The 21,508-nt window shown below is 36.1% G+C and overlaps 1 protein-coding gene across 1 annotated transcript in view; it reads right to left on the minus strand.

The window, feature by feature from the left end:
* Positions 1-21,508, minus strand: part of LOC123681922 (leucine-rich repeat and guanylate kinase domain-containing protein-like) — a 214,417-nt gene that overhangs the window by 34,580 nt on the left and 158,329 nt on the right. The window contains exons 10-11 of the mRNA XM_045620287.1: positions 20,048-20,150; positions 15,783-15,975 (exon numbers count right to left, since the gene is read on the minus strand). Of these exons, the coding sequence (XP_045476243.1) occupies positions 15,783-15,975; positions 20,048-20,150 (296 nt within the window). The remainder of the gene's footprint in view (positions 1-15,782; positions 15,976-20,047; positions 20,151-21,508) is intronic.

Here is a 21,508-nt window from a genome sequence, read left to right on the forward strand (position 1 = left end):
ATATTGAATGAAGTGTTTTTTGTTCTCGGGTCGCAATTCTGAAAAAAGTAACACTGGCTTGATCGGACTAGTTCGTACGCAAATCTCAAACTGTATTTCAATATCCACAACTCCTCTCTTCCAGCTCTTTTTCATAGTTTTTCAAATGAAGCTAAAAAATTGGGAGAATTATACCGTATGGAATATTTATGATCACCGATTTGCATATGAGATTTCAAAGTGAAATAAATCAAAGTGGAAGCATCGTAGTAAAAATGATTTTCATGTCCCTTCTGGATAAATTATAGAAATTTTCAGCATTAAAATTAAGATCGAGACACCGAAAGATTGTATAATGTTTAAGGGGTGGTCCAGACTTTAGTTTATTGATTTAGCATCGGATAGAACAACTCTTGTAATGAAGAAAAATTCATTTAAACATATGTCCTAACTAGCTTTGTTTCCGAGATACAGAGTGTTGAAGTTTGCAAGAAAAAAAGCCGTTTTTTTATCCATTGCGTAAATAAAGGACAGCGATCTGATCGAAAAAAAAAGTCTTTCTTATTGCGCATCTCATACGGCTTCTGGATGTTTCAACTATTGAAACTCCTTTCATATTCTCCAATCAGTTAGTTGATTCCTCAGAGCAATGTCGAATATACGAGAAACGACTCCGTTTCACCATTTCTTTCTTATTCTTCTCAAGAAATGTAAGAATATTTTTGTGATTGAAAAAACTCATTTTGTTTGAATAATTTTCGAATGTTTGTTTTATGTTAGAGGTAGCAATGCCTACATTTGAGTAGTAGCAAGATTATAAATTTTGAATAAAAATAATACTGATGTCTACGACTGCTTTACTTTATGTTAACTGAAAGTCGTAAATTTTATACTACTTAAATATGGTCCTACCTCGAACATGAAATAAATATTCAAAGATTATTCAAATTAAACCAGTTTATTCCATGTAAATGAAGCTGTAACTCCCAAATGATTGCATTTAGGTTTGAGGAACATTAAACCAAAAATATTCAATGTTTCTTGAGTATTACAATAGGTGAAAATATACAAGTAAATCAATTTCAAATAAAAAAGTTCATTATTATTCCAGAAAAAAAAATGAACTGACAACAATGTAAATAGCACCATAATATCGGCCATATCACAAGATCCTTGCACACCACAAACTATAAAATCGTGCGATCAAACTTGGGTTTGTGCCTAGTTCCACTAGCGACGGCTCTAGTGTGCAATGTTTCAAAGCTAATTTTTCCTTCAGTTCTGAATATTTATCACCACACACAAATTTTATCCAAAATTCAGAACATTGAACTTCCGAATATTTATGTTTCAAAACGGCGCGGCCTTCAGTTCAGTTTATCATTTCCATCTGTAGTGCAGCTTTATTACCCCCAAGTCATGGTTTGATGCGAATGGGATGATGATGAACATTGATAAAACTCAGACGCTCCTCTTCGAGACCCAGCCGTCGTCTTCTGGTTGCTCCTTGAAACTTCTTGGTGTCACATTGACGCCCAATCTGAGCTTCTCACTTCATGTTGATATGCTGATTCCGAAACTATCGAGAGCAACTTATGCTATAAGGAGAATCAGGCAGCTCGGGATGCCCGAAGCTGCAAGATTGACTTATTTTGCACACTTCCATAGTGCTCTCAATTTTGGCGTGCTCTTTTGGGGCGATTCCTCTGAGAGTGCCAGGATATTCAGAAAGCAGAAGATCGCTTTGAGGGTGCTGTGCAGGGTGCATTGGCGACAAAGCTGTAGGGAATTGTTCCCGAGGGAAGGCATTCTTACCTTGCCGAGTATTTTTATACTTGCCCGCATACTATATATTTTCGACCATCAAGAAATAATAGAGAGGAACAACTGTCATCATGAATATCACAGAGTGAAAGTGAACGTATAACTCACTTAAATCATATAATAAGCTACCTTCCAACCTAAAAACGCTTAAGAGGGGACAGATGAGGAGAAGACACAGAGGGATGTTGATGGAGAAAGCCTATTATAGTGCCAAAGAATTCCTCGATGATGACCTAGTCTGAATTCCGTTCGATGTGTAGTTGTTTTTCAACGTGTGTTTGTGAACAATGTAACAATTTGTGTTATACATATTTTTGTATGATTCTTATGACTCCCCATGTAAGTTTGATGGGTCAAAAAACTTATTTACCACAGTTTTTATGTAGATAAGTGAATAAATGAATGAATAAATAAATAAATGAATAAATATTTGCTTCATTTACCATCGGGCTAAAATTAATTTTCCTATTCAATAGCAACCAAACCAAATGGGCAAAAACAGCAAAACTATGATTTCTGGTATTTCCATCATTTTTATAACAAGAAAGGGGAAAATTTCATATTAACAGAAGTACATATTGAATTATATGGAGCATGAGCAAAATTGGTACAAGATGGTTTTTTATGATCCGGTTTGCCGGTCTTGGCGGCGGCCCTAGATGTATTCAATTATCCTTGTGACCTTGCAGTAAAAGAAATTGCAGTTATGACTTAAATAAAGGTAAAAACGGAAGTTAAAAAAAAAAGATTGAAGTGTTACACGACAAGGGATATAATAAACCACAACAGGTACTTTGCAGATTTGCCGCCTGGGATTTTCTTATCATTTGAAGAGTCTAGCGATGGCGAGTCAGGACGACGTGTTGTCCGATACCTCCGATAAAAACGATTGTGATATACAATATATGAAGTTTTGTGCAACTAAAAGTCATGAGCTGAAAGTTTGTGTAACATGTTACTCGATTTATCATTAAGGTTGTGCTAAGAGAAGTTCGAATGTGAAATCTCGCGGAGGGAACAAAATCATTTGTTGTGGAACCGAAGATAACGAGAAAGAATCACCTACACAACTCTCTTGTGAACCAGGTACTGAAAGTTTACTATCAGAAGTAAAATATCTGAAAGACCGTTTAGAAGAATCAAGAGACGAAAATGAGATTCTGAAAATGAATAATAGTCTTCTGATAGAAAAAATGAAAACAATAAAAGAGACAAAAACCAAAGAAACAGATTCCTTGCTACCTGTAAATGTCAAGAAATCTGTTATTCACTCATCAAACAATACTGAATCATATACATATGCTAAGGTTTCTAACTCCGGTATTTCTGGAACTGTACATCAGATGGTGCCGCTGAAGAATGTTCAAGTGGTCAACAAGAGGAAATTTAACGAGTCTTCTAGACCTCCAGCACAGAATAATTTGAGCAGAATATTCCAAGGAGTTCGTATGGAAACAACTTCAAGTAATAAAAATGAAAACAAGAAAACCGAAATGACTGTACAACGCTTCTTTTTCGGATTTACGTTTCAGGTCTCCCACACTTACTTTCGGCTTTCTGTTCTCAATACGCAGAAGATATCAAATTATTTTATGATGCACTCTTTCCTGATGTCCTTCGAGGTGACCTGGTGCGGTTGGATGGGTGGTGTCACCAATGGCTCCTCCCTCTAAACGTGGATAAATGCAAGATCCTTCATCTTGGCAGATACAACCCGAGGCATCAATACTTTTTTTGATGGCTGTGTTTTGGAGTCATGCAGGCAGCATAATGACCTTGGTGTCATCATTACAGAGGATCTCTCCTGGTCTACCCATGTGGCTAATTTAGTCTCTAGAGCCAGTAAGATGTTGTACCTGATATGGCGGGTGTTTCCCAGATGTTCGATTGTCTCTTGCAGGCAGCTTTATATAACCTACATCTGACCGATTCTCGAACACGCCGGCCCCATGTGGTCTCCTCACTTGATTTGTGATCAACAACGTTTGGAAAGAATACAGCGCTCTGCAACCAGGATTCCTTTTGGGCGAGTTCGACCATCTTACGAGGAGAGACTGCGGATGTTCCGGTTGAGTAGTTTTCATGACCGTCGTGTCCGGGATGACTTGATTGTGACATATAGCATCTTAAACAATTTTATTGGGAGTGATCTCGCTGACATCTTTATGAAGAACGAAAATCATCTCCGGGGCCACCGGTATAAGTTATACCACGAGATGTTTCGTACACGTGCGAGAGAGTCTTTTATGCCGAATCGGGTATTCGGTAGGTGGAACTCTTTACCGGAGAGTGTCGTGGTTGCTGAGAGTGTGAATTCGTTCAAAAACAGACTAGACTCCATTTTTTCTTGGAATGTTTTTTTTTGTTTCTTACATTTATCTCCTAAGGTGTTTTTTTTTTCTTTTTTGTATGAGATTCATAGGCCATATGGCCTCATCTCAGTATATTTTTATAATAATAATAATAATAATAATAAAGACAAACTAGCTAAAGCTAGGGTAGCGGTAGGTGAAACTCTAGCGATTCACCTATCAGGAGAGTTGAATCGACTCCTGCCCACCGCAGATTCCAGGAGCTCTCTGACCCGGGAAGCTGAAACCTGTCGAAGGGTCTCTGTCCAACGTAACGGACGAAGCCGTGTGGAAAGCAGCTCAAGAATTCTCCTACCGTAGCTCTGCGGATCGTAAAAAGCGATCAAAGGCCGTCTCCCCCACGACACGGAGGAACCCATGAATGATGGTGAATTTGAGGAATAGGAATATAGAGCCGCTGCCTGAGGTTCGTCAGGGTGTGTCTGGAGCCGGCGCTGGACATGACAGTATGCGGGACGTCGGTGACAGAGTGCTAAGGAGACGGGCGTCTGTCGAACAAAATGCTACGCCTCCACAATCTCAACATTCTAGGAGAAGAATAACACGAGTTTCTCCGACCGCTGAAGGTGCTGCGCAGGATCCCCAACCAGCACTCACCCAAGCAGGTCTACCAAGAAGACGCATGAAATGGACAAGTTCGATAAATGAAACGATCATGCGCATATATTATGAAGTGACTAATATGGAAGAGGATAAAATAGGCTACCCTCAAAAATTATTTGCAGAATTCCACAGAAACTATCCCGAACTTCAAGTTTCTGAGCAAAGAGTAGCCGACCAATACCGGGTCATATTGAGAAATAAACTTGTACCCGATGAGAGACTTAACACCATAAAAAATGAAGTCCAACTGAGGCTACAGAATAGGAACCTCACTAACAACGAAACGACAATTGAAGAAAACTACGATTGTGCTGAAAACCAACACAACATCAATGCACAAATGAACTCTGAGGAACAAAACAACGCAGATGTGTTAGCAATAAGTGATGCTCAACGACGGAATATATATGCTGCACCCGTCGTAAATCCAGAAGAAGACCAAAGAAAACTACTGGAGCGATTATTTGCCACAATGAATACATGCGTTATAGATTTTGAGAGCACAGATCCATTGAGACGACCGATTCTGCCAAGATTGAGGACATCTAAGAAACTATCTCATCTTCTGGTCATGACCAACAAGGAGATTATACCCAAGTATCTTTCTGACTACCATGATCTCGAATCATTACACCTCATCATATACTGTGCAGCATTTTCGATAGCAACAGTGCTAGGTGTGAAGCTAAAACCTAAAAGTCAGCAACCAGCCAGAGAAAAACAACAAAATAAACCACATTAACAAAAAAGGCTAGAAGACAAAGTTCATAGCATCCGCCAAGAAATTGGGAGGCTCACCCAATTTGCAAAAGGTTCGCCGTCTAGAAGATTACAAAAAATGGTGAATATAATAATGGATCGTCACCGGCAACATACAACGTATGATCCAAACAATGAAAATGCTCAACAAATTGTAGACACACTGAAACAAAAACTTAGTGTGTACTCCGAAAGACTCAGAAGATACAATGAGAGCTATAGAAGAAAACAGGATAATATGATTTTTGAAAATTCCGAAAGAAAATTCTATAGAATGCTAAACAATAATATGTCAGCAACACCAGGAAGTTATCCAACCGTCGAGGATATTGAGAATTTTTGGACAGATCAACTGGCTACACCAACCCCCTACAACTCCCAGGCTGATTGGATAAGAAATGAAGAGAAATCCTGTGAGACAATGGAACAAATGCCGCATAACGCAGTTTCTATAAAATAATTCCATGAAATATTTAAAAACACACACAATTGGAAATCACCCGGCCCAGATGGAATCCACAACTTTTGGTTGAAAAAATTTTGGTGTATACAAGGCAGGCTAGTTAAAACCATAAATGATGTTATAAGTAATCCAACGGAAATGCCCAAATTTTTAACAACAGGGACCACTTACCTCTTACCGAAGGATATGCAACACACAGCGGATCCATCAAAATACAGACCAATTACATGTCTACCAACAATATATAAAATCATCACATCATGTATAGCATCTCGTATCTACAAACATTGCGAGACAAATAATATAATGACAGCACAGCAGAAAGGATGTTCCAAGAATGCACTAGGATCGAAGGAACTGCTGATAATAGATTCCATCATATGCAACCAAGCCTTCAAAAAACACAGAAATCTTTTTATGACATATTTTGACTATAAGAAGGCCTTCGACTCTATTCCACATGGGTGGCTGACAAAAATTTTGGAAATATACAAGATCGATCCAATTACAATAAACTTTCTGAAGTATGCAATATGCAACTGGAGAACGAATATCGAACTCTCTACAGCGAACATAACTAATAAAGATATTCCAATAAAAAGGGGAATTTTCCAAGGAGATTCGTTGAGTCCCTTATGGTTCTGTTTGGCGCTGAACCCCCTTTCTAGACAACTGAATGCTACTGAAATAGGTTTCAATGTGAAAGGAAACAGAAATAATATTGCACTCAATCATTTGCTATACATGGATGACCTAAAACTTATAACAGGCAACAAAAACCACTTGCAAATTATGGTGAAACTGGTGGAAAATTTTTCGAAAGACGTGGGGATGAAATTCGGATTGGACAAGTGTTGTACTATTAGCGTAGTGCGTGGAAAAATCCAAGATGAACCGATAGCTCTCTCCAATGGACAGGAGATAGAAGCAATGAAATCGGACGATCTCTATAAATACCTAGGAATGAAACAAAACCGACGAATAAACCATCAAAGAATGAAGGAAGACTTAACTACTGAGTTCATTAGGAAATTCAACAAAATTTTAAAAACAAACCTCAACAGCAAGAACATGACGAGAGGCATCAACACATATGCATGTTCAATTCTCACATACTCTTTCGGTATCATTCCATGGAGCAAAAGAGATATGGAAAACCTGCAACGCAAAATGAGAACCTTGATGACGAAAGCAAACAAGCACCATCCGAAAAGTAGCATTGAGAGGACGACACCGCCGAGGAATAAAGGAGGCAGAGGTCTGCTAGACATAATGGAACTTGCCCATGGGCAAATTGAATGCCTACGAACATACTTCAAAGACAAATCAGGCATGTCAGAGATCTACAAAGTACTGTGTGAAGCAGACGAATCAACACCTTTACAACTGCACAAGGAGCAATTGTCATACAACCACCAGACAATCCAAGAAAAACTGCAAAGATGGAGAGAAAAGCCCCTACATGGACGACATTTCAACGAGGGGAACCAGGATCATGTCGAAATTGAAGCGTCGAACTATTGGCTCACATCAGGTGCGATGTATCCAGAAACGGAAGGATTTTTTTTAGCCATCCAAGATCAAGTGATCTCAACAAAAAATTACTGCAAGCATATCATAAAGGATCGAACTATTACTGACGATCGATGCCGTTATGGGTTTCCAACGAATGAGACAATCCAACATATCATGGGAGGATGTCAAATGTTTGCAGGAAATGAATATAAAGAGAGACACGATGTAGTAGGAAAGATACTACACCAAGAAATGGCAACTAAATTAACACTAATTCATTCTGAAAAAGTGCCATACTACAAGTATCGACCGGAAACCATCCTGGAAAACGAACGCTATAAACTGTACTGGGATCGTACAGTTTTGACTGATAAAACAGTCCCTTAAAACAGGCCAGATATATTGCTAGTTGATAAACATCAAACAGCAGCAATACTCATCGATGTAGCAATACCTAATAACAACAACATGCGTCAAAAAGAGGTCGAAAAAATTTCATAATATAGGGACCTCGAATTTCCGATAAAGCGCCAGTGGGGAATGATATCAACGAGAACTATTCCAATTATCATTTCAACAACAGAAATAGTACCCAAAAATCTCAAGAGAAATATCAAGCAACTAGGACTTAGTGAGTATATATGTAATATAATGCAAAAAGCTGTTCTTTTAGGTACTGCAAGGACGGTGAGAAAATTCCTAGGAAGCGAAGGACAGGTCCAAGGATCGCGTGTAAGAGGACCAGAAGTTCGACGAGAACCAGGGGGACCACAAGGACCGGACACGACCGAGCTCTACCCTTCTGATATTTTAAATATCTGGGACTGAGTGAATGTTCCTCTTAGCGAGGAGTGAGAAGCCGACGGCGAGGAGAAATCCTACGCGTATAGGCAAAAGTCGGGGATAATAATAAGATGTTCAAAAAGCCTTAATCGATATAAATAAAACTAAAAAGAAAGAATACGAGGGGCAAGTACAATAACGCTTCAATAAAAAGAGGAAATAAAGAGGTTTCCGATACAAATTCAAATCAAAATTCGCCATCTATTTAGGAACAACCTGTAACTTTTTTCTCTTGCATATTAGGGTAGTAAAATCTAAAACATGGTTTAAGTAACAGTTCCTGAAAATTTCATCTTTTTGGCGTGAAGGGAAAAGAAATAGCTGAAAATTCAAGACGAAAAACAGTTTTTTGTGAATAACTCAGAAAATATTCACTTTAGGGCAAGGGTGTGATGCATACACTCACATTATTTTTTAACGTAGATTCAATATCTGCCATAAAAAAATGGGGTTCTAATTTGAAAAAATTGATTTTTCAAGATTTTGTCATCCCTAACTTTGAAAGCGATATTTTCACCCCCTGTATCATGAATCGCGATTTCGATTTTTAAAGTGGATACATCAATCTTACATCTTGAAAAATCCCAAAAATGAAAATTTTCCATCCAAAAACCTCGAAGTTATTCTTGTTTCAGCGGAGCTCTATTTTCGATTTTGTTTTCGAATTTTCCCGATCAGAGAGAATTTTCCAACCAAAACTGAAAAATGTTACATCAAAATAACTTGAAATTTTCTAAGGAATCTATTTCTGCAATAAAAAAATGGTGTTCTAATTTGAAAAACGGAAGTTGACGTCATTTCCGGAAAAACCGGAGGTGCGCATGCCTTGAAAATATTTTAGATTTCATCAGCATCGTGAAATACTTATAAGTGCTGAATTTCATGAAAATACGTTCAGTAGTTTCCCGTATAAATATGGGTGAGGTTCCTCGTGAAAGACCCTGTATACCGTGTCCAAAGATCAGTAACTTAGAATATAATTGATTCATTTATTGATAAAATCAGTCTATGAGTCAATAAACATAGAAGTAAAGGAACTCCCAACTGAACCTAGCAAAAATAAATGTTTCCTTGTTACTGCTCCATTTGACAAAAAATATTATTCTTATTGCCCTTATTTCTAGCCAAAAAATGTTGGAATTAAACAATATAACTTCAATATTCAGAAAAACTACCTCAGCCAACAGACATCACAAACATTTTAAAAGTTCCAAGAGAAGATACTAATTATCACAGAGAAGAAACTTCTGATTTGGAGATGCTTTTTCTCAATATACGCAGCTTGGTAAGAAACCACGATGAGTTAGAACTACTAATCATGGATAAAAAATTCGATTTTATAATCATTTGTGGCAATTGGATATCTGAACAAAACATATCCCAATATAATTTACCGAATTACGAGATAGCTAATTATTTTTGTCGCAAAACATCGTCTGGAGGTGGCGTTATTATATTATCTTGGAAATACCTACAGTTTCAAGAAAATTCCTGATTTGGAGAACATTTCTGTTGAGAAGCATTTTGAGATCACGGGAATTGAAATCCAGGATCGAAACATCATAATTTTTGGTATGTACAGGGTGGGCACATAAGCGAGGTAAGCGGCTATATCTCAGTATCCACTCTTCGTAGAGACTTGCGGTAAAAATTTTTACCACTAAAGAGTACAAGAGAACACACTGGAAATTATTTTGAAGTTCATACCTCTACCGCTAGGAGGAGTATTCGCTACCGTCGAGTAGAAAAATGAATTTCACTCGAAAATGTTTTATATGAAGTTGAAGAAAAAATATCATCACAGTAATCCTTGGAAAATTCTCTATCTTTTTGAATTGTCACTTTCGATTTTACGACATCAAATAAGGGTAGGTGAAAGCGAGAAACCTGACTGATTGAAACGCCTGTAACTTCAGTTTGGCCCAACATTTTTGAGCAAATTAGATCTCGTCTGAAAGATGATATCTTGTTGATTGAGGACAAAATATAGTCATGATGAATTTGTTTTTGCTGTTTTCGATAGGGGGCGCTAAGTCAGAAGTTCATTGTTTTGTTCATTTTACTCCGAAATTTCAAATGTAATGATAGCATTTTCTTAACAGAAACAGAAGTTCCATAAAATTTGCATGACAAAACATAATGGTCACAAAGCGATAATTTCTGGCGTTCTGAAGTTATGGCCGAAAGAAGATATTATTCAACTGATGCACTGCGAAAACAAACCAGTCACTACACCGATACGGGGAGACAGAGTTTTTGCTGAGGTTTTTATCTATTCTCTTCAACGTATGATACATACGTTGAAATGTATGATGCCCCGTTACATTTCCTCTGCTAATACTGAGATTCATCGACACATATGCTTGATTGTTTGAAATTAATATTTTGTATTGCTCTTTCTCAAAAGAATATATATATATATATATACTGCGAAAAACCAAATTGTGTCTTAAGTTCTAACAGAAACCAAAATCCCATTTAATTTGTATGAAAAAACCAAAAGGTCGCAAAGCGATATCTTCAGGCATTCTGGAGTTATGGCTGAAAGAAGACAAATTTAGTTTTTCAGTGCATCAGTTGAAGAATATCTTTTTTCGTCCATAACTCTAGAACGCCTGAATCTATCGCTTTGCGACCTTTTGGTTTTTTCATACAAATTTGATGTGATTTCTGTTTCTGTTAGAACTTAAGACACAATTTGGTTTTTCGCAGTGCATTAGTTGAGGAATAACTTCTTTCGGCCATAACTTCAGAACGCATGAAATTATCGCTTTGCGACCTTCAGGTGTTTTCATGCAAATTTGATGGAAATTCTGTTTCTGTTGAGAAAATCTTATCATTACATTTGAAATTTCGGAGTAAAATGAACAAAACAATGAACTTCTGACTTAGCGCCCCCTATCGAAAGCAGCAAAAACAAATTTATTATGAGTATATTATGTCCTCAATCAACAAGATATTATCTCTCAGACGAGATCTAACTTGATCAAAAATGTTGAGCCAATTCAATCAGTCAGGTTTCTCGCTTTCACCTACCCTTATTTGCTGTCGTAAAATCGAAAATGACAATTCAAAAAGATAGAGAATTTTCCAAGGATTACAGTGGTGATATTTTTTCTTCAACTTCATATGAAACATTTTCGAGTAAAATTCATTTTTCTACTCGACGGTAGCTATTACGCCCCCTAGCGGTAAAGGTATGAACAGTTAATAAAAGGAAAATTCTCATTGATAAACAGAAAAATATAATAAGTTGAGTACGATTTTATGGTGAATACAGAGAATATTTGCAACAAAATGTGAAAAATGCCAGCATTATTCAACAGTTGACTCTAGAGAGAAAACAAAATGTTTTTCAAGTATATTCAAGGAAAAAAGTAGAAGAAGCACTATTTTGAATGCTGGATATTTGGATTTTTACCTGGATGTTTTGTTTTGACAGTGGTGATCATGAGGATTATATAAATCTATGAAGAGACAATTATTTTATAATTGGATTGCTAAACAAACTCTTGGCATTGCATCTATAGTTTATTTATATTCTATATTGAAATTGAGTATAGTTATATCTGTTTTTTGTTCTTCAATGAGTAATCCAAAAATCTAATAAATTCCAATTGCTTTATAGAATTTTTACTGAGTATTTAATCGAAAAATATATTCAGAAGAGTAACTTCAAGAATTTCTTCACCTCTTACCCACTTGAAGATAATAATAGAATGCAATAAAATTTGAAAATTCACAAATTAAAAATAATTTAATGCAAAAATGCTTTTGGTGTGTTAGTTAAAGCTGTTATGGGCAAAATAATCTATGTGATTTAATAGAAACTGGAATAAAAGCATTTCAATAAAAAACAGAAAACTCGAGTACAAATAGTACCTATATTTTTCATACAAGTTTGATCAATCATTCATATCATGAACAGTTTCAATAAATAGTGACTTCACAAAGTTATTTACACATCGGCTGATAAATTGGTTCCAATTTTGAAAGATACAGTACAACTGTGATGTCAAAATTTTTCATATACTAAATGGATTCTTTGAATTTTATTTCTGTCTTATTATGATATGGCTCTTCTATTCACTAAGCTACACTATTTAAATTTATCAACCAGTTTTTTGTGTTTTCTTCACCAGTTTAGACACCACAGTTAAAATGATCCATAAGAGTTATTTGATAAAAATTTGCAAGCAGGTTGGTATCCAGCGTCCACCAGTAATGCAACAATTTTTGAAGAGCCTTTGGTGAAAAGTGTATGCATATTTTAATGAACTTCAATGGGATCTTTCATGGGCGACTCTTAAATGAATAGATATCTCTTCATTGGATTTCCTTGAAATGAGATAGCATTTCACTATATGTTTACGTTATATAATCTGAATTTCAATTTATGAAATCATGACTGTATGCGTCCCTTCGTAATAATCGTAATTTCGAAAATTCAGGATCTTTCGGATACGAAAATGATGAAATGATGAAAATAATTTAAACTGGTTATTTCTATGATGAACCATAGCAATTTTTAGTGATATTTTTGTAACCAGAAATAAAGCCGCGACTAAACGTTCATGGCCTACTTCGATGTCAACAATTCCTGAATGGACTGTACAAAAAATGCACCGGTTTTTATTTTCGGCATTTCAATATCGATTTACTAATTAACGATCCAAGTTGATAACATCTTATGGTTTTAGTTTATTAATAAATGAGGCAACTAGGATATCAGAAAAAACTAAGAGCAGTTGCTTGGATAATTGTATCACAAACAGTATGGATCCTTGTAGGTTTTCATTCTGGGGCACTTATATGTCAGATCATATGGCTGTATCGGTAACATGCGAAAATAAATGGCAAGATACGAAGAAACATAATCAAACATTTGTTCAATATTTTAGACCCATATGTGAAGAAAACATCGAATTATGTATTACACTCTTGAAGGAGGTTGACGGGCATTATATGTTGGATTCGTCCTCAGATGTTGAAGAGGTTTTCGATAATTTTTTTTATGAGTTCATGTTGATTTTCAATAGATGTTTCCCGAGAAAAAGTAAGACAGTTCATGTTAAAAATGAAGACAAGAAATGGTTTAATCATGAATTGAAAAAAATGTAGAGATTATTTGAATTTGTTGGTTTCTTTTAATCAGAGCAACGAAAAAATAGATGTAACAAATTACATCACTGAATATAGAAAATATAACAGATATTATATATTAAAAACAAAAAAACTTTTCTATTTTGATAAGATCAAAAATAGTATCAATAAATCAAAAACAATGTGGGGAATCATAAATAACTAATCTAAAAAAAAAGAAGAATAAAAGTGCACGTATTAATGCGGACGAGTTCAACAATTTTTTCGTGAATATTCCAAAGGAGATAAAAACTAAACTCAGGAATTCTAACTCAAAGTCTTATAATCCATCCAAATTCATTCATAATAATTATACAATATTCCTTAAGCCGGCTGAAATATACGAAGTCAGCAACATTATAAAGATTTTAAGTAATGCTACGGCGCTTGATATTTTCGGTTTGAGCAACAAAATGATAAAAAAACTAGAGAAAGGTTTGACAATTCCGCTCACTATAATTATTAATAAGTGTTTCTCTTCTGGTTCATTCCCCGACAGATTAAAAGTCAGTAAAGTATGTCCAATTTCCAAGGGGGGAGATGAGAATGATAAGAATAACTACTGACCTGTATCCATCACCCCAGTTTCTTCAAAGCCTATTGAAATTTGTCTAAGCAATAGATTGATTTCTTTTTTAGAAAAATGTGACCTACTGTCACTATATCAGTTCGGGTTTTGAAAGAAATTGTCCACTATTGATGCAATTAATGAGTTGATATCCTATGCTGTCGAATGCCTGGAGGGTGGCGAGTCTGCTTGTGCGATATTTTGTAATCTATCCAGAGCGTTCGACTGTGTATCTCACCAGATTCTTTTGGAAAAGCTAGCTTGCTATGGAATAAGGGGAAATACGCTTAGTTTTATTTCCTGTTTCCTTTCCAATCGTACACATATTGTTCATTATGAGGGAAGAGTCTCTTTACCTCTAAAAATAAAAAATCTTGGCCCACCAATGTTCATCGTATATGTGAATGAACTCCCAAGGTTATTTCCCCATAAGAGAACAATTCAGTTTGCTGATGACACTACTCAGCTCATAAAAGGAGTAAATATTTCCCAACCTAATCAAGAATCCGAAACCGCCCTTCAGAGCTTATCCGACTGGTTTGCCTCTAACAATATGTCCCTTAACGTGGGAAAAACAAACATAATGACCATTTCCCTACAAGAACGTCAGGAAGCAAAATGTGTGAAATTTCTAGGGATATATCGATACTATCTTGAATTGGAAAACACATATCAGAGATTTAACATCAATATTATCTCCACTCACAAACCTACTACGTAGACTCACACTAATAGCACCATCTAGTGTTGTTAAGTCCGCATACTACGGACTTTTTCAATCAAGGGATTTATATGGCCTAATTTTCTGGGGGAATTCGATCAATGTGGAACAGGTTTTCAAGATGCAAAAAGAGCAATTAGGACCATTTCAGGGAGGAAGGCACTCGATAGTTGGAGACCGCTATTCAAAGAACTTAATATATTGCCTCTTCCAGGTCTCTCTCTATATATATATATATATATATATATATATATATATATATATATATATATATGTGGGAAGGATAACGAGGGTCACCGTACTGATGAGGGCCGAAAGCCCGAAACACGTGTCTACGGTTAGTATTTCTCTGAGAGGGACTGTCCTTATCCTTATACTTTATATATATATATATATATATATATAAAATATATATATATATATATATCATCTGATTAGTTTTTGATCGTCTTGAAATTTCAAGACGATCAAAGCGTAGCGCATATTCGTGTTATGACAAAAATTCTGAAGTACTTAGTAATCCGCCAAAGTGCTCGAGAGCACTGCAGGGCTCGGGAGCACCTTTGAGATTACTAAGAACTAAGCCTTTTGCGAAAGTGCTTCGATTACTAAGCACTAATCACTGGTTTTAAAAAGTGCTCGGGACCACAAAAAGGCTTCAAGTGCTTTCGTAAGCCATAGCACAATGCTTTGGCACGGCTCTTATATAAAGCATATAAAAATCTTACAAATTGTTTTCATTAAGTTTTTATCCGATGAACCGTTATTCTAGTTCAAACGATTGTTGAAAATTGGCGTAGTTTTCTGTCTCTGCAAAAACACACTTATTGAGATAGTTTTGTTTTCTTCCATTTCATTTGTTTTTGGGATGCTGATTCTGATGTTTGCACCAAAATTTCGTGACAGAACATTGAAACAAATTGCAAGAAAAACTCAAAAAAGTTCATTTTCGGGCTCTTGAAATTAGTAAGAATTTTATTTGAAATAATTTACCTTTCAGATAATCACCACTGGAAACATCGTTCATGTATTCAGAGTCGTCAACAAATTTTTCGTTGTTGAGCATATATTCTTGAATAATCTGGTTGACACCTAGCTTTTTCAAAGCATCCTTCTGATTTCTATCAAGATCTTGAAAACAAAACATTTTCTGATCAGCATTGTCCCCCATCATCATAAACCAGTACTGTCAGAACATAAGGAATAATAATTAGAATTTCGAATTAACTTGAATTCATATTTATTACGCCAGTAGTGTGAAAAAAGGTTCAATTGGATTTTACCGACCCAAATTTTTTCTTTCTGCATTTGGTTCTACGCAGAGGATTCTTTATTTTTGCAGGATCGCTTTGAATGAACAGTAGTTAAATTTGCCGAAATTCTTAGTACATAAATTAAGTATATAATGGAGTATACCATTTATTTATTTATATCTACCAATTCAATTAGCGTTAATGTTTAATGTCGATTTTTGAAACTTTCTATGTCGATCAAATTTTCATCGAGGGACTTTCATTGAACAATATACGATTTTGATTGAAATGTACTCCATACTTCTAAGAAATATTTTTTTTATCTATATATTATATATTTATAGTGTGTTTCCATAATCCATACATTCATCCCATATGCCTATATAACTTTTTGGGGTGAGCCTTGAGTTTAAAAACACCATAGAGTAACAAACATAGATAGAGGGAGATCGAGAGGAAGTACATGCAATTTTTACGTCTCCAAGATGTTAGAGAATCTTTTCAGATTGTAATATATTTTCAGTTCCACAATTTTACTGTATCGTTATGAATATACAGGGTGTCCCATAAGTGGCACGTCATAGTGACACCGGAGGTAGGTCAGCTAAAGAGGGACCTAACCAGCCTAACATGACCCCAGTAAAAGTTGCATGGTTTTCGAGTTATTACCAAATTACGTTTTTTAGTGAATTTTCACCTTTTTTAACATTGTCAGGGTCAGAATTCTGCTGGAAAGCTCTCGAAGCTTATTTTTTTTTGTTGTAATGGAATCTTAAATAGTTATTTAAGATGACATGAGTATAATTCTGTCAAAAAGTTATGTGGATTTCCGTAAATTAATGGATAAATCTTGATTTAAATTGCTAGCAAAACGAGAACTTCGACTTTGGACACCTGCTGTGAAAAAAAAATCCTTGAAACAAAACGAGCAAGTAACATCAAAAAATTGGGCATTTTAGACAGATTTAGAAATGGTACAATACACGAATCTTATGCCCATAAAACTAGGTATTTTCATCATTTTACCGATGCCCTACTTAACTAAGTTGAAACTAGGAACCCCGCTATCAGGTAATTTTGCCGCTTGCTATGACATTACATTTGATACCGGGCTTTGTTATCATTCGTTAAAGTCACAATAGGGAAAAAGATGGATTAGGGGAAGCGAAAAAAGAATATTATTGAAAAAAAAGGTAAATTAATTTAAAATTCTTAAATCTAACTTACAGTAAATGTTCAAACTGTTTCCCTCGGACTCTAATGCATAAATGACACCGTTTTATAAAATTATGATTCAATTTTCTTAAACTAATTTCCGATATGGTCCGGGCTGCGTCGAATACGCGTTCACGCAATTCTTCCTCGCTTCTTATTGGTTTTGCATACACTTTGTCCTTTAAACATCCCCAATACAAAAAATCCAGTGGATTCAAATCCGGGGATCGCGGTGGCCACAGTATGGGTCCTAATCGCCCAATCCACCTGTCAGGGAATGTGTTGCTGAGGTGCTCGCGAACCCGCCGAGCGTAGTGTGCCGGGCAGCCATCTTGCTGGAACCACATCCTCTGCCTGAGTGCCAACGGCGCGTCTTCCAATAATCTTGGCAGGCCATTTTGAAGCATTTCCAGGTAGTTTTCCCCGTTTGAAATAGCTGGCAACTCGACCGGTCCTATTATTTGGCCGTTAAAAATTCCCGTCCACAAATTGATTTTGAATTGGTATTGGGACCGGTCTTCTCTTGTTTCGTGTGGGTTTTCTAGTTGCCAGCTATGGATATTATGTAAGTTGGTGTATCCGTCCCTTCTGCAGGCCGATTCATCGCTCCACAACACTTCATTAAAAAAGTTGGGATTTTCTCTCCACTTTTGTATCATTTTTCGACAAAATTCAACACGCGGTGCATAATCAGTCGGCTGTAGAGTTTGTACGCGTTGAATGTGGAAGGGATGGCATTTGTTCCTGTTCAAAATTCGTTGTGCCGAGGATTTGGGGACTCCAGTACGGCGTTCAATATTTCGCACTGAAGTTCCTGGCTCCGCTCGCACTTCTTCTAAAACGACGTTGTCGTCAATCGTTCGAGGTCTTCCAGATCGGCTATTCGTCCCTGGTAGTCTGCCCTCGCGATAAGCATTTGCAGTTCTCAAAATGACTTCGTAGTTGGTAGGATTACAATTCGGATATCGTTCCAAGTACAACCTTGCAGCCAATCTTGCATTGTAACTCACATTGCCTCGATTTGAAACACGCCTGGTTTCGCCGTAGATTAAATGCATGTCAGCGTACTCACTATGAGTAAACTTGTGATTCGCCATGGTTGCATACACAAATCAGTGTCCGATAGAGTGCCGAGTTGTCACTTTATTCTACAAATAAAGAGTAAATCAGAGTCCAGAGAAATGCCAAGTCGATTTTAGTTAAGGAACACACGAAAACACAGACACGGAGAACACGGGGATCGCACGAAACGCAAGGTAACGAACTGATTTGGTTTGCAGGGCCATCGCTGCTCGTGCTACATGATCGAACAAAGCACTCTATCCATCCCTTTCTTTACCAAGTAGATAAACAGAGACAGAACAAGTCTCTCTCTAAGGACGGCTAGCTAGGTGCATAGTTTTAAATTAGTTACATAGGGCATCGGTAAAATGATGAAAATACCTAGTTTTATGGGCATAAGATTCGTGTATTGTACCATTTCTAAATCTGTCTAAAATGCCCAATTTTTTTATGTTACTTGCTCGTTTTGTTTCAAAGATTTTTTTTTCAGAGCAGGTGTCTAAAGTCGAAGTTCTCGTTTTGCTAGCAATTGAAATCAAGATTTATCCATTAATTTACGGAAATCCACATAACTTTTTGACAGAATCATACTCATGTCATCTTAAATAACTATTTAAGATTCCATTAAAACAAAAAAAATAAGCTTCGAGAGCTTTCCAGCAAAATTCTGACCCTGTCAATGTTAAAAAAGGTGAAAATTCACTAAAAAACGTAATTTGGTAATAACTCGAAAACCATGCAACTTTTACTGGGGTCATGTTAGGCTGGTTAGGTCCCTCTTTAGCTGACCTACCTCCGGTGTCACTGTGACGTGCCACTTATGGGACACCCTCCATTACGTATCTTTTGAGCTCACTTCTATACTTCCTGCTCCTCGTATTGATGTTGCTTTACAAATATATGGGTAGATGGCTGTAGAGCTCAGGACCATGATAAAGTGAACTGTGTAGAACATGTGTTTTCTTAAAGTGTGGCAATATAATCGCTTGATTGCTCGCATATCTAGTAGGGTATGGGTGATTAATCGTTGTCTTCTCCCTCTTAATCTGATTCAAGATGATATTAGTAAGCTATTGCCGACAGAGCCGTCGCTAGACGAACTGCCGACCTAGAGAGAAGGAATCAACATTCTGATTGGAGAATTGAAAATTAAAATTATTCCTGGAACATCCAGGAGCCGTGCCAAAAACGGAATAAAATTCGGTTTATCAAAGAAGATGTCGATAAGCCTGATGAGTGCATGACTTTAAGCATCAATAAATTAAGAGAAGGATTACGCGTCATCTGAAATATTTATGAATGTATGTATAATGCACCTTCGATGGTTTTCAAATTGAATTTGTCTGAATTCCTTCCTGTTGTTTCAGACTGAATTATATTCGCATTCGCTACATGAAATTTTTGTTGATCAAACTTGAAATACCGCCGGTTAATTTTGGCGCCCTAGGCGACCGCCTACTTCCTTGAAATAGCCCTATATTCCGATTTCAGTTTATACTTGCTAAAGCAAAAATTCTTTGTACTGTCGAATTCTGTTTGTTACATTGAAAAAATCAGAAAATTCCATCCTGTATGCGTATGGTGTTTCCTCTCTTGTCCCCATCCCTCCGATTTCATCAATTCTCCGGATTGTGTGTCACTTTCCTGGAATTTCTTCACTGAACTAATCATACTATGAAAACCTGCCTTCCGGTATAAGTTATTATTATTATAATTGCTTTTGCTTACTTCAGCATCTTTCTTCTTCGAGTTCAACTCTTCTATCGGTGTTGAAAGCAAATCCGCCAAGTCTTCACAGGTACCATCTATTAGTTTACGTATTGTCATGCCCCTGAAAAAGTAATGAGTTATTTCAACTATAAAAATCGCTTCCTACATAAAAGATATACAGGGTGAGTCTTTGACTTGTACATATCTTTTAACCGAAGATTCCTGAAGTCAAAAGAAACACTTTTTCCTTTATAATTTTTTCCGATTCGGCCCGGTTACAAAGATACAGGCTGTTGAAAATCGATTAAAAAATTTGATTTTCGGCTATATCTCGTAAATGATTCTATCGAAGAAAATGATTTTTGGAATATAGCTATTCCTTGATGTGATACATCTTTTCCGAACACAAGATTCCCTACACATCTTTCAGTTTCTTCATTATGAACATTACATCCCATAAAAATACCAGGAATTCAAAGAACCCAACTCTCAAAAGTAATTTGAACGTTCATTGAAGAATATTTGGCTAGTTTGAAAAATAAAAGTATTCTTCATATTTTCTTGTACGAAGCGCCGTTTTCGAGTAACCTGATCTTAAAAAAAAAAATTATCTGTGAAATTCAAAAAATTGGGTACTTTGGCTAAATGCAACTGTGTTCTGTTGTGGAAAAAATCGACAGAAATGAATATTTACTATGATGTCATGTCCCAGGTTTTAGAATTGAAGTACTAGCCAACTTAGTTTGAAAATGAAGTTATTTGAATAAGCTCACCTCAACTCTTCTATTTGATTACAAATTACTGAACTTTGACACAGCTCTGATAATAAGAAGATAGTTCATTAAAATCAACATTCTTTTTGAAGAGTCCAGATTACCCATAAAGCCCATGTTTAAGAAAGTTTTCACAAAATAGTCCCATTATAATGAAAACCATCAATATCCCACTAAAGACTGCTGCTATCGAACAACACTATATTCTTCTTCGGGCCATTCAAACTCACATCGAAACATACCTCTAGGTACATACTAGACAAATTTTCAATTGATTGAGATTGAATACTTTTATTCTTTTGCTATTCCATAAATTCATCCTAGAGCATATGATTGACATACTTCCAAGAGGGCCATAATTGTTTTAATGTGAAAACAAATAGGTGAGTTGAAAGAAACAGGATATTCAACTGTGGATATTATTGAATACTTCTCATTTATTTTCAATGGCAAAATCAAGATGGATCATGTAGTAGGGTTGGCTATAATGTAGGTACATATTATAGTACATATTTGATTACAATTGGAGTTTAAAATTTTCCATTGATTACAGAGCCATAAAACTTCATTTCCATATTTTCACACTGATGGCTTCAAAAATATTGATGCAGATCAATATTTTTATGAGATAGTTGGAAAAAATTAAATGCTTCATTTCATAAAGGAATTGCTTGCTATCAGAATGCACACTTATTTATTTTGTATC

The sequence above is a fragment of the Harmonia axyridis genome, chromosome 6, assembly GCF_914767665.1.
Source record: "Harmonia axyridis chromosome 6, icHarAxyr1.1, whole genome shotgun sequence".
In the NCBI taxonomy this organism is placed as follows: domain Eukaryota; kingdom Metazoa; phylum Arthropoda; class Insecta; order Coleoptera; family Coccinellidae; genus Harmonia; species Harmonia axyridis.